Here is a 12,940-nt window from a genome sequence, read left to right as displayed (position 1 = left end):
TCTGTCACACGCCACCACACGCCACCACACGCCACCACACGCCACCACACGCCACCACACGCCACCACACGCCACACCACGCTCCTCTCCTCTCCTCTCCTCTCCTCTCCTCTCCTCGGCTTCTGATGAGACCCCAACATGACACACGCTATTTTCTTTACTTTCACATCACCGACTTAACTGGTAAAAGTGACCCCCGGACGGAAACTCTCCAAGCTCCCAAAATGGCCACTGTCCCAGTAAAATACAGTGAATACCCATCACTGGGTCAGCATAAGATAGGGTTGTGTTGATGGTTATTATTGTTGGATGGTCTTTGCTTGAAATGTGATCTTGAAAAAATGTTACATGCGTAAACACCCATTAATGCGCTATTACTTTATGCAAGTGTACTATAGAGTGCACTGAAACTCTGCAAATGTAAAGGGTCTACAAAACTGATGGTTTAGTTTTGGCTTGGTGAGGCCATTTACAAAACCACGGCTAATTAAAACAAGTCATTTACCACAAGAAGGTCATCATGTGTCGCTTTAAGGATGCACTTTTTTGGAGACTGGTGTAAGGATTTAACATAGAGAATGCACCTGACGGAATATTGTGGTTAAAGGTTATTGTGTGTGTGTGTGTGTGTGTGTGTGTGTGTTTGGGCGAAATAAGTTATTCTTATGTAACGTTATCAAAACTATATATATATGTGTGTGTGTGTGTGCGTTTACAGTACATATATAAGTATATATATGTACTGTATGCACACACACACACATATATATATATGTATGTATATATATATTTACATCGTTTTGATAACATTACTTTCCCCCACATGGTCTGGAGCATTCATTTCATTCCTCATCATTTTACACACTTTCCAAGAGATAAATGAACCAGCTGTTAATCATCAACTATACCATGCTTTAGTGTTTGAAAAGAGACTCGACAGACAAATGTTTGTTTTGGCATAACATCTTAATTTCCAAGAAAAAAAAAAGTTTTTTTGTGAGGTAGACTATAACAGTTCAAGAATTATCAGAGTTGTGAGACATGAAATAAATATTTCCATGTACAAGGTCTTCAAATGAGGTAGAAATGTTTACAAAGAATGTACAAGGTTCAAAAGCAACTGCTGAATGACAAAGATAACATTGAAATCCCACTTTTTTTTTTTTTTTTTTTTTTTGCAGACAAACTCATCTCCAGTCGGGTCCTGAAACCTTTTTTCTTTGGTGATTCAGAATCATAAACGCCGACCACGTGCCACCGGAAAATGCCAGGTCGATTCTGCAGTTTTGGCGCGGTCATCTCAAAGAGCATTGGAACGTAGCTAAGCGCTTATATACCGTGCTCTGGAGACCCGAGGCCAAGCTTTCACCATCATCACGCATTTTAACGTTTCAGTTCACTCCCTTGATCGGTAGAATTTCAGACAGATTGTGATTTGGCTGTTTTTGTTTGCACAGTGACAACGCTTATTCTGGCTCCACACGAAATGGAACACCAGGAATACCTCCCGAAAGACCTTAATATATCGGCTCATCACATGCTAACCTGGATTTTAGACTAAATCATACTATTGACGAAAAAAAACAACAAAAAAAACCCCAAAAACCTCCCCACTGTGCAAGTTCTTCAGGAAAGCTACCCTTTGACGTGGTGACAGAAGCCCACTAAGGCCTGATTTCACACTACAAAGTATGCCACACTCCACAAATATGCGATACGGTGGACAGCCGAAGACGGCATCATCTCATCGCGGTCTACTGCGCATACTTTGTTAATACTTTCGCTAAAGCAGCTCATTCGCCCCGTTCTCCGATCTCAACATAGAGCCTCCGTTAAGCTGATTAAAAGGTAATATTACAAACAAATAAGAATAATATGGTGTAATACTGACACAGTGTACGGAACAGTCGAGACTGACGAGAGATATCAATAAGTCTGAGGAAAAGGAGACTAGGTATGACTAAGGAAGGACTTCCACATAACTAACACATTCAATATACATACCTGTGATAGAGCATATAGATATATAAGGTACATACTGATATGTTGTTCGTCAAAGTTGTCCATTAAGAGTGCTTTTCCTTTGTTGTGAGTTTGTCCATCAAAAACCTTTTTCTCCCCCACGACTAAACAACTTTAACACTTAACAGGTAATTCATTTCTCCACCAAAATCTATAAGAGAAATTTTATCTATACATGGAGAAAATATGTTTCATATATCTAAAAACATTATTGATGTACATAATGGCATATATTGTCCTTTTTGTTTAAGAAAAAAAAAAATCAGAATTACATTCAACATTTCAGGCCTTGGCATAACAACCTCAAGTTTAATTTCCCAGAGTTATGAGGCAGTGTAGATGCAGGGATTTCTCACATCCTTTTTGTGTGTGTGTGTGTGTGTGTGTGTGTGTGTGTGTGTGTGTGTGTGTGTGTGTGTGTGTGTGCGTGTGCGTGTGCGTGTGTGTGTGTGTGTGTGCGTGCGCATGTCTGTTCATTTATTCATATTCAAGGCCCTAGCCCTAAATTGTTTCCCTGAAGTATTCAGAGCCCATGTTTTACTCTTAAACAAAGCCATAACTCCACTATTAACCCGCTCCATAAAGCTTCCTAAAAACACCCTAAGTACATTCTTATTCTTTTCTTTCTGAGGTAACAATATTCTTCCTGAGTATTCAATTACAAGACTATAAATCATTCTTTTCAGAGCAAAAAAAAAATAAGAAAAAAGGAGAAGAAATAAAACACTGGCAGAGAGGCAGGTACATTCTCAAAAGAACGTAAAGTGAAAATAGGCACTCACTCAGGGGCGTGGCTCTCCCGCTGTGACCCGCGTGCGCTCCCCTGCATGCCCCTCAATAGGCTCGCTTGCCTTTTTCCTCTCTTCTGACGAGCGAGGCAGCATGATATGCGAACCTTTTGCGTCACATACGGTCACCGCCGCGTCCTAACAACCAAAAATCGGCGCTCGCAGAGCATCTATACGTCCTCGACCGTGCGTCTTTATGTCCTAGAAATCTTTTTCAAATTGTACTCGTTGGTCACAGCGGGTGACAACTTAGCACGTCACACACATCACGGGAGATGGTTCAACTTTAACCTTGTCTGCTAAAGACATTCTGAAAAATGAGCACCGAATTTCAGTTTTTTAACTACGACATAAAAGGTCAGATTTGTTGTTTTATAACCCAATGTTTCGATAAGTAGCTCTGTATAAAAACAAAAAATGGCAAGAGAAAATATAGAGACCGGGGATAAAGATGAAGAATGAAAAGAAGGGAAATAAAAGGTTAAAGGGTAGGGGGAAACCAAGCGCTGAATGAGGGGGACATTCTTTTATCAAAGCCTGGTCAAGTAACCACGCCTTGGAATCAACTTGTGAAGTAGTAGTGATTGTGCAGAAGTGGTAATGGTTCCCGCCATTTTATGTATTACTCGCCTTACTTTTTTGGTCTGGAAAGAATCTTTGCTTGTGGTATTGCAGTCAAAGGCCCGATTTACATGTATAATGGCCACCCCATTATAAAAACCAATCTCTAAAACAGCAACATTGCAGCGTTACCACCACAGTAGGGGAAATGAAATAAATAGGATCCTGAGAGAGATAGTCAGTCAGATCTCTAAACCGTCAACTGATCTATCCAGGATATGCCTGAAGCTTATTCCTAGTCCCTAAGCACAACATCATGTGGCAAAGAACCCCTTTAAGTCTTTGGAGAAACATGAATAGTGAAAATAATACAGACGGGCAGGAGAAGCCAGTTCCCATGGCCTTTGCCCTCAAATCAAACGGACACTTATTAATTAATCCACATCCGTCGTGTTGGTCTGAGTCAGAAACTATATTTAGGATTTAAGGACTGTGCAACATCAGGCCTGTCCCTTTCCGACGCCAATCCAGGTTGTCAGCGCCCTCCAGTGGGATCTTCAGATGTTGCGCGCGATGCAGGTATCTTCATAGACATTCTCTGCTGATGTGGAAAGCTGTGCTCCCCCGAACCATTCTCTCCTGCCAGGCCTGGTGGAGGGCTGTAGTCCCCCGCTCCACCATATGGGGGTGTCATAAGGGGTTTTCCAGCTTTGTAGGCCTGCGGGTCTGAGACCGAGGTGCTCATATCATACCCATTGCCATGCCCGTTTCCAGGGCCCTTGCTATGACTGTTTCCATGGCCGTTGCCATACTTGCGGTAACGTGAGCCTTCCTCTCCTCCGTCCTCTCCTCCTTCTGCCATCTCAAAAGCCTTGCGTTTCACTGGAACCCCTGTCTCTGAGCTCCCTCCCAGGCTGTGACTAGGGTAACTGTAACTGCCACCCACAACAGTGGGCCTTGGGGCCAGAGGAGTTGGGGCACTAAGCCCAGAGGGCAAGTAGGAGGCACTAGGGTGGCTATAGCCGGAGGCCAGGGTAGTCTGGGTATGGGGGTAGCACCCTGGAGGGTAATTGTAGACAGGAGTGCTTGGGCTGTAGCTGGGCACTAGGGTAGGTGTGGGCTGCAAAGAGTGTAGAGAAGCAGGAGGAAGTGCTGCACTGGGCTGAGGGCAGTATCCTGAGGACAGGTAGGTGCTATTAAAGGCAGGGGGGTAGTCTTGCGGCGAAGGGACATTGCAGGAGCCGGGCCCACTGTAACTTGAGTCAGAGGCCAAGTTACTGCTCACTACTGTCACACTGCCTGTACCTGGCAGACCAACAGAAGCAGCGCCCACCTTGGCACCTGCCAGGGCCTCCAGACCAGGATAACACTCTATACCCTGGCTCAGAGCCCAGGGCTCAGATTCAGATTTAAGGAAAGCTCCAGGCTCTGGGTAGGCCCCCGATGCTGGCCGCTCATAGGGCATCTCCAGTCCTGAGTATTTTTCAGCATAGCGTTTAAGCAGAGAAGAGGCAGTGAGGGCTGATATGTCATCGCTGGCCCAGGGGTAACCCGTGGGCGCATAGCTTCGGCGACCAGCTGCGGCGTAGGGGTCGTGTTTGTGGGCAGAGGGAGGAGAGGTGGTGGAGGAGACATCTAGGTGCTGTTCAGGCCACTGGGACAAAGGGGTGGCGTGCTCCGGAGACCAGTGCATCTTCAACAGACCTGAAAGAGATGGACACAAAACCCCAGAATTATTGCTCCTCACCAATAGTAGTACATGGCTTCATTGATGATTGAATGATTAAAGTAAATCTGCTTTTGAATTTAGGTACTCAATCCGAAATATAGCATTCAAGATGAATACCAACATTTACATGACATAGATGAATAAATTATGAAGTAATTTTTCCGCTGCTTTGTCTGAAAACAATGTCAAGCTGAGGGGCTAGCTTTCTAAATCCCAACCCTGAAAACCAACAGCTCTAATCTATGACAACTCCCCTTTCCAGAATCATGTCAGAGCTTAGCATGCGCTTCTCTACGGTCTCACCCAGGCTGGAGACTGGGTTTTCAGGTTCTCGGCTTCCAGGCGGGTTTTCAGCTTAATGTCAAGCTGCTAACACAGCCTCCAGCATGGTCACCATGGCGATAAGCTTCTATCAGTCAGTGCATGCCCTGCGCTTTTGCCTCTCTCACTGGGGCCATTGTTGTCCCTCTCTGAGTCTCTTACTGCACAAAACCACCCCCACCAAGCGTGTGATCTAATTCAGCCCAAAGCTCGGGGGTCTGCTGGACGGAGGGAATAGAGGGTGGGCTAACTGGTCAGAGGGGGGAACAGAGTCGCTTTTCATCAAAGTGCGTTGAGAGAGGGGACCCATCCACCACTGAGCGTTATTACTGTGTGCTGATTGATTGAGTAGTGGATTTTTTTAAATTATCACTTTGAATGTTTTGGGTTTTTTTTGCCAGTTAAAATTGTATATACAAACACATTCATCCGTCGGTTCAGTGTTTTCCTTAGCTTGATTGGCTCTTAAAGGCCTTGTCTTTTTGAGCTGGCATTAGGCTGACATTCCAGGCATTGCAGAGTATTATTAAACTGTCCTGACCCCAATGTCTGGGCCAGTGGCTCTAGCCTACAACAGAACTGGACAAGGGGGAGCAAATAGGCAGTGAACCAAAACAGATCATAATTTGATTAAAAAAAACAAAACATCAAATGTAGTGGGGCCGGTAGTGTTGGAAGGGATAATTGACCATTGTGCGCACACAGACGTCCTGTCTGTCTGGGCATGCGTGGATTATGGCCAGGTTGTGTCACATGTCCACCAGGACCACCAGACAGGCCTCTAAACGTTCCACATGTTGATCCCTAAATTAAATGATCCTTCAGTCCAATAATCCTGCTCATCCAATCCAGAGATCTTGCCTCTCAGTCTGCTAGGCTCCTCCCGGGATCTTAGAAATCTTTACGCTCCAGGGAATTCTAAACAGTCATGGGACCGTCCTCACCCCCAGCATGGAAACAAACACGACGCGCTGCTGGCATACGGCCGATAAATCCCTATAATTCCATTCCAGTGACCTTTCACAGCTGTAGACCAATAGACAGAACATTTTTTTAAATTACAATCTATCTTTGACATGAATGCAGACATACACTCACATTTACTCACAGACGTAAATGGAATTCACTTCATACTCTTTTAACGTTATTATGATTTCCAAAATCCCAGGCGATATCGGGTGTTGTATCACTATTTTGATATTATAACAACGCATTACCAAGCGCTCCCTGCACACACCACAATGCGTTATTTGCATTAGTTAGATCATAACCACTGTTTCACCATCTCCCCTTGTCAGCTTGTCAGCCTGTCCATCTCTATAGCCAAGTCACGCTGGGGGAACCAGATGGGGCTCCAAGCTCCAAGCAGAAATGACACTGTTCCTACCGCTCATACACAAGAGCAATACTTACTGGTCATTCCGGTTCCGGTCACGAGGTAAGATCCATGCTTTGTTTTCAATCCACCCCTCTCACCCCTACCACACCAGATGCCGCGTAATCTATGCAAGACATATTCAATTCTAATGGGTCAATCTTCTGGTTTTTCTTTTTACGGAAAAAAAACTCATTACACTGGCAACAGCGGCGTCTGAAAAAGCTGAATGAACGAATGGGAGGATAAGCATAAGATCAGATGGAGGAGAGGGAATTGGAGTGGTCTGCTGGAAGTGAAGATCAGACTCTGAAAACCAGACTAATGATGGATTAGAGTAGACGAGGCTTGCGAGAGGTCAGTGCCTGGTGGCAATCTGACAATCCTGGCCGCGCTTTTCTGCTCGAATCCAGGAAATCTGGAACCCTGCCGCGCTCACACATTGTCTGAATGAATGAGCGATGTTTTGTGGCGGAAAAGTAGAACTTGAACACGTACGCTTCATTACGTACATGCGTGATTTGTCTTCAGCGGGCATTATTTGGTTAACACATAAGTGGAATTCGATGGAATATTATGGTTTTCACGAGAGCAGTGACACTGTTGATAATGTCAAAGGTGGACATGTAGGTGGAGCCTACTATTTCACTTTGGGAGAAACACTGCCTATCTCAGCTTACGCATGTCATTTGTAAGTTGTTCGTCTTACTGCAAGGTTTGGTGATATCTAAATCCCCAAAGTATGCAGACTACATGGTTAATATTGCAGGCATTGCTCTTATTTCCAATTTCTTGATATATATATATTTTACATTTGAATACTGATTAGTCTTTTCTCAGTTAAATGACACCACTCCTAGAGATAATATCCACACAGGATGGCTTTTTTTTGTGGATCCAAAAATTGCGATTCACATAATTGCTTTCCCTTTTAAGTTATTTGTTGAATTGCTTTTAATGATTATACACCCTCCTAAAATCAGGCATTTAGGGTTTGTCTTGGTGTTTTTAGGTAAAGAGGCTGCGTGGTGACTTGGGTCTGTCAGGCACCCCTCCATGCCTAGCAGTGCTTGGCTTCCCAGGAGAGAGAGATGATGAACACTAAACTGGCTTGGCAGCTATCTCATGTTGGTCTTTACTTAATTACCATTCAGATTACCGCGATGCCCTTTAGCACACGAGTTTCCTCTCTAAGTAGATGCCAAGCAGATTTGTTAAAGGACGGATGAATGGGGGCAAACCGTCAAAAACGAACCACTCGTTCTGGTAAATCTAAACGTAAAGTGCCGTCTTTGCCTTGTTAAAGAAGAAGCTCGTACATCCCGGAAGTTGTGGTGAAACTGTCTTAAGTTGATAAAAGTATATAAATGAGACTGAAAATATGGTGCTGTGTATACAGCTTCAGTCCTGTGGTGACCGCTGTGTTCATTTATTCTCTGGACCAAGTAGTACACTTTGGCACAGCATTACCTGCAGTCTGTTTATGTGTGTGTGTGTGTGTGTGTGTGTGTGTGTGTGTGTGTGTGTGTGTGTGTGTGTGTGTGTGTGTGTGTGTGTGTGTGTGTGTGTGTGCGTGCGTGCGTGCGTGCGTGCGTGCGTGCGTGCGTGCGTGCGTGCGTGCGTGCGTGCGTGCGTGCGTGCGTGCGTGCGTGCGTGCGTGCGTGCGTGTGTGTGTGCGTCCATGTAAAGAAGGCCAAACACGGACCGAGAGGCTCGTAAACAAGAGCTTGATCGATCCAATCAGGCGATGGGCTCCGAGTGACCCCATCCCCCAGCTCTCCATCCAGCTTTCAACACCCTCCACTCTGTCCAGCCCCAGCGCTCAGTGTTTCAGGACTATTCTTAATTATACAGCCAGGCGTGGAGAAGATTTGTCTTATACATTCCTGCTCTCTCTCTCTATCCCCCGTTTCTCTCTCTCAATCCTAAATCTTGGTGACTGGGTTTTTCACATTGCTTTCTAGAGCCAAACTTGATTGAATGTACATGTTTATCCATATTGAAAATGCGCAGTCAGGCACATTGGAAAAGCCTACTTTGGTCATTGGAAAACGGGGCAACATGAAGCCAGCGGATATGAAATAGCACTATTTATTTTCAAGGGATCTCTAAAAATATGTAAAAAATATTTATTTTCTGTTCAATGCTACTATTGTATTGGCGATGTAAAAAAATGTGATTCTTTTCTGTGTGGCGGTGGGGGTTCAGATGACTTGTGGTCTGCTGCATGGTCAGTGTGAGCAATTAGGGGTTAATTAGATGAAAGTAAGAGTGGGGGAAGGGCGCCGTTGGAATGGGATTTGGGGGTTGTGAAGTATCTGAGGTGGTTTGACCGGACAGGACTGCAAAGAGGAGGGAAAAAAAAAGGAAAACTAAGAGCTCCTCACTGGCCGCTGTGACTCCTCTCACAATAAACAATGAAGCAAACATCCTCGTGTCTCGAGCGCACGTGAGAAAGTGCCCCCGCCCCGCTCACCGAAACGCGCCAGCGCTTCACCTCCGTGAACAAGCGAACTGCTTTGCTTCGGAAGCTTTTGCAAGGTTTTTCCCCGCGGCGTTCGGGCTTCGACCTGCCGACGAGCCAAGGCGATCTCGGTCATCTTTAGGATGAGTCAGGACGCTGGAATGCTTGGAATCCAACCTGAGATCTATTTACACAGCACATATCCTCTGTTCATTCCTCCACACACTGTCCAGTTCAAAAGAGGAGAACTGTGGGGGTGAAAAGGGGAGTAAAGGGACCCTGTTTGCTTAGAGGGTGCTGATTAATCACCCAGCGGGTTGCTTACACATTACTAGGTGATTTGTATTCATTACAATGTGTTCAGTCCATTGACAGAATCAATACAGAGCACATCAGCAGTCCAATGGGATATTAATATACAAGGAACCCGTCAGGCGTCCTCTTGCCTCGGCCGCCGCGTACTGTAAAGCGAGGTGCACATGCACATACTGTATGTGTACACAAACACCCACGCACATCCACTCTTTCTTTCCTCCCTTCCTTTGTTGCTAAAACAGTGAACATCATGAGGTTCATATTGTTATGTAAGCAATGGCCTACAATGGTGACTGAAGCCCCTCTGTTAGGAGAAACTGCCGAGGAGAGGAAAAAACCCTCCCCCCCCTTCTCTGCGGGGCCTGTGCAGTCTGCCGGGGCCACGGCGGCGGTCAAGCAGCAACCCGGGGTGCCGGATCTCATTCCGCCAGTGTACGCAACATGCATCGGACGGTCCTGCGCCAGAATCTCGAGAAGGGCTCAACCGCCGCAACCTCTCCCTGAACCGTTAGTCACGGCCAAGCCAATCTTTTTTTTTTTGTGGCAAGGCCAAGATATTGTTTTTTCCTAATACGCTTTCATGTTTTGTTCCCTCCCTGTCCTGTTATTTTATACTTTTTCCTTTTCTCTGCCCCCACCCCCAACCCCTCTCTCCGTTTCTCAATGCACACTCTCTGGCTCAGTGCTGTAGTAAAGGCAGGAGTGTGTCCGAGCCTACGTGGTCAGCTCTCCCATCCCCCACTCTCTTACCTCTCACACACACACACACGCACGCACACACACACACGCGCGCACACACACATACATGCGCGCACACAAACATACACACACACACACACACACACACACACACACACACACACACACACACACACACACACACACACACACACACACACACACACACACACACACACACGTGGCAGGAGCTGGCCTGGCCCCCTCTCCACTTATTGTGTCCACTCATATATCAGCCTGCAGCTGACCAGTCCCTCCGTGCGTCCTCTCCATCTGCCCTTCAATTCACACTCTCTCTCTCCCTCTCTCTATCTCTCCCTCCCTCTCATTCCACCTTTGTATGCAAGTGACTGCTGTTTTTTTTATACGGCACCTAATGAGTGCTGGAGCTGGACAACAATTCGTTTAACAAGCTTGTGTGGTCACAATAGAGTGTAAAGTGTGTGTGTGCTTCGGTGTGTGTGTGTGTGTGTGTTTGTGTGTTTGTGTGTTTGTGTGTGTGTGTTTGTGTGGTGGGAGAATGTATGTGTGTGTGAGTGTGAGTGTGAGACACTATACAGGCCTAATGAGAGGTTGTTGGCACCAGGTTACTAATGATCTGACTATCATTCAGCAAGCCATTTCTGCTATGGTAGCCGGCAGTAAAAAGGCCAAATCATTTTTTAATTACTGTTTATATCCCTGCGTCACCATTAGAGGCACACTTGGCAGGATGGATGTTACAACATGACAGGTTTTGGTTGATGTAAAAGTGTAAGTGAGTATGCTGATGTGCTGATGAGATAGACCTATTTCCAGTGTAGTTTCTGTGTATGGTGAAATCCGACATGACACTGTGAGTCTTTGTAAGGACGGAATGTGGCAGACGAACGCCAGTAAAAGACCTCAGGCCGCTCGGACAATGGTATCTCCTCTCCGAATGGCAACCTGAGCACGTTGGGGATAGGACGTCGCCTTTGCATGCGAGCGTCGTTCTTTGAATTCAAAAGCGCACAGCGGCTGAGATGCATTATTCCTATCATGTTAGCGTCGTAATCCTGTTAAGGCTTAGCCTGATCAATAGCCCGATCAGTCAATACAGGCATATTCATCAGCTTGGATAGCAACCTCTCATGGTTAGCACATATGGGAGAGCACTGGTGACTCCTTGTGTGTGTGTGTGTGTGTGTGTGTGTGTGTGTGTGTGTGTGTGTGTGTGTGTGTGTGTGTGTGTGTGTGTGTGTGTGTGTGTGTGTGTGTGTGTGTGTGTGTGTGTGTGTGTGTGTGTGAAGTTACATGTACCAGGGCACAGTGTCACCATATAAGCCATGAATGTACCTCGTACTATATGTCCAACAAGGAATATCAGTCATCGAGACACACAAACATTGTTTGGCCACTGAGCAACTACATCGTCTTCACATGGAGTGACAGAAAAAGCACAGACTGAGCGCTCTCTGTGAAATTCCTCAATGCTCAGGCTGCAGGCTGTGAAATCCATTAGCACATGTCCAGTCCCAGTGTCTGTTCTCCGGGAGGCGTCCTACCCCTAGACGTCCTTTCCACACACACCCTATGGACATATCCCCCACAGTGTACATGCCCATGAATAATAAGATTGATGAAAGACCTTACAGGACTCAGTTAGAAATTATACCAATGTATAAACATAAACACACAAAACTCATTGGCCACATGCGTACACACACACACACGCACGCACGCACACGCACACACACACACACACACACACACACACACACACACACACACACACACGCACACACACACACACACACATACAAAGAATTCCCATTAACTTACTGTATGGGGTGAAAGGACTGAGCATTCTGCAGCCCTGGCCCCGGGTGAGGAGGATAGGACGGGGTCCGCTCAGTGCTGGCTGGGGCCCGGCTGCATGCTCCGGGACCTCGCTGGGTGGCTGCTGCTCCGGCTGGCTGAGGCTCTGCTGGGGGCCGGCCTCCTACAACTGTCCATGGCTCAGCTCGAACCTCAGCCCTGCTCCAACACACTGGCACCTACAGGACGCACATGCACGGTTATCAGGGGTAATACAGGCACCAGGCACATGACCAGCCTTCCCTTTTCATAGACACACAGACACACACGGTCATGCAACGTCTGCTTCTGTTCCCCCCACCTCCACCCCCCTCCTCCTACTGTGGATTGATTGCCTGTATGTGTGTGTTACTGCTTGCTAAATGCTCTGACAGACATTACCCTCTGACCGCAAAGCCACAACTTTCGAACTCTTTGAAGCCGCCCACACAACCGCCGCGTGAGAGGGCAAAGGAAACTTTGTTTTACACTCAAGAGGGAGGAAGCAACGTGTTTGAATGAATAAATAAGGTGTCACCAAATAGAGGGCAGGGTACCGGAACCACTGCATGTCAAATAATAGAAACTTCCTTTAGAGCGACCCTCTTACTCTGTCAGAGCACCAAAGCAGAAGCGTGGAACAGGGCGGAATGGAGAACATGGAGAAATGAGAGGAATGTGCACACAGAGCGAGGGAGGCAGCCAGAGAGAAAGCCGGGCAACGCAATCTGCTGAAATGAGGAGGCCATTTCAAAGCATTCGGGACCAGAAAAGCAAAGAGCTACTTGCCTGCTCATGCCTGGATGTTC

General features: G+C 46.4%; 1 protein-coding gene across 1 annotated transcript; it reads right to left on the bottom strand.

Moving 5' to 3' along the window:
• Window positions 1–960: 960 nt before the first annotated feature.
• LOC307229954 (fidgetin-like protein 2) lies at window positions 961–12,299 on the bottom strand. Its single transcript, XM_080000088.1, has 2 exons — window positions 12,117–12,299; window positions 961–5,075 (listed from the first exon to the last, which is right to left on the bottom strand). Exons 1-2 carry the CDS (start codon window positions 12,139–12,141, stop codon window positions 3,907–3,909), a joined length of 1,194 nt encoding a protein of 397 aa, XP_079856214.1. The 5' UTR covers window positions 12,142–12,299; the 3' UTR covers window positions 961–3,906.
• Between the last annotated feature and the right edge of the window lie 641 nt (window positions 12,300–12,940).

This window comes from Zeus faber (assembly GCF_960531495.2).
Source record: "Zeus faber genome assembly, chromosome: 5".
Classification (NCBI taxonomy): Eukaryota; Metazoa; Chordata; class Actinopteri; order Zeiformes; family Zeidae; genus Zeus; species Zeus faber.
Note: the sequence above shows the minus strand (reverse complement) of the source record. Positions and strands in the feature narration are given on the sequence as shown.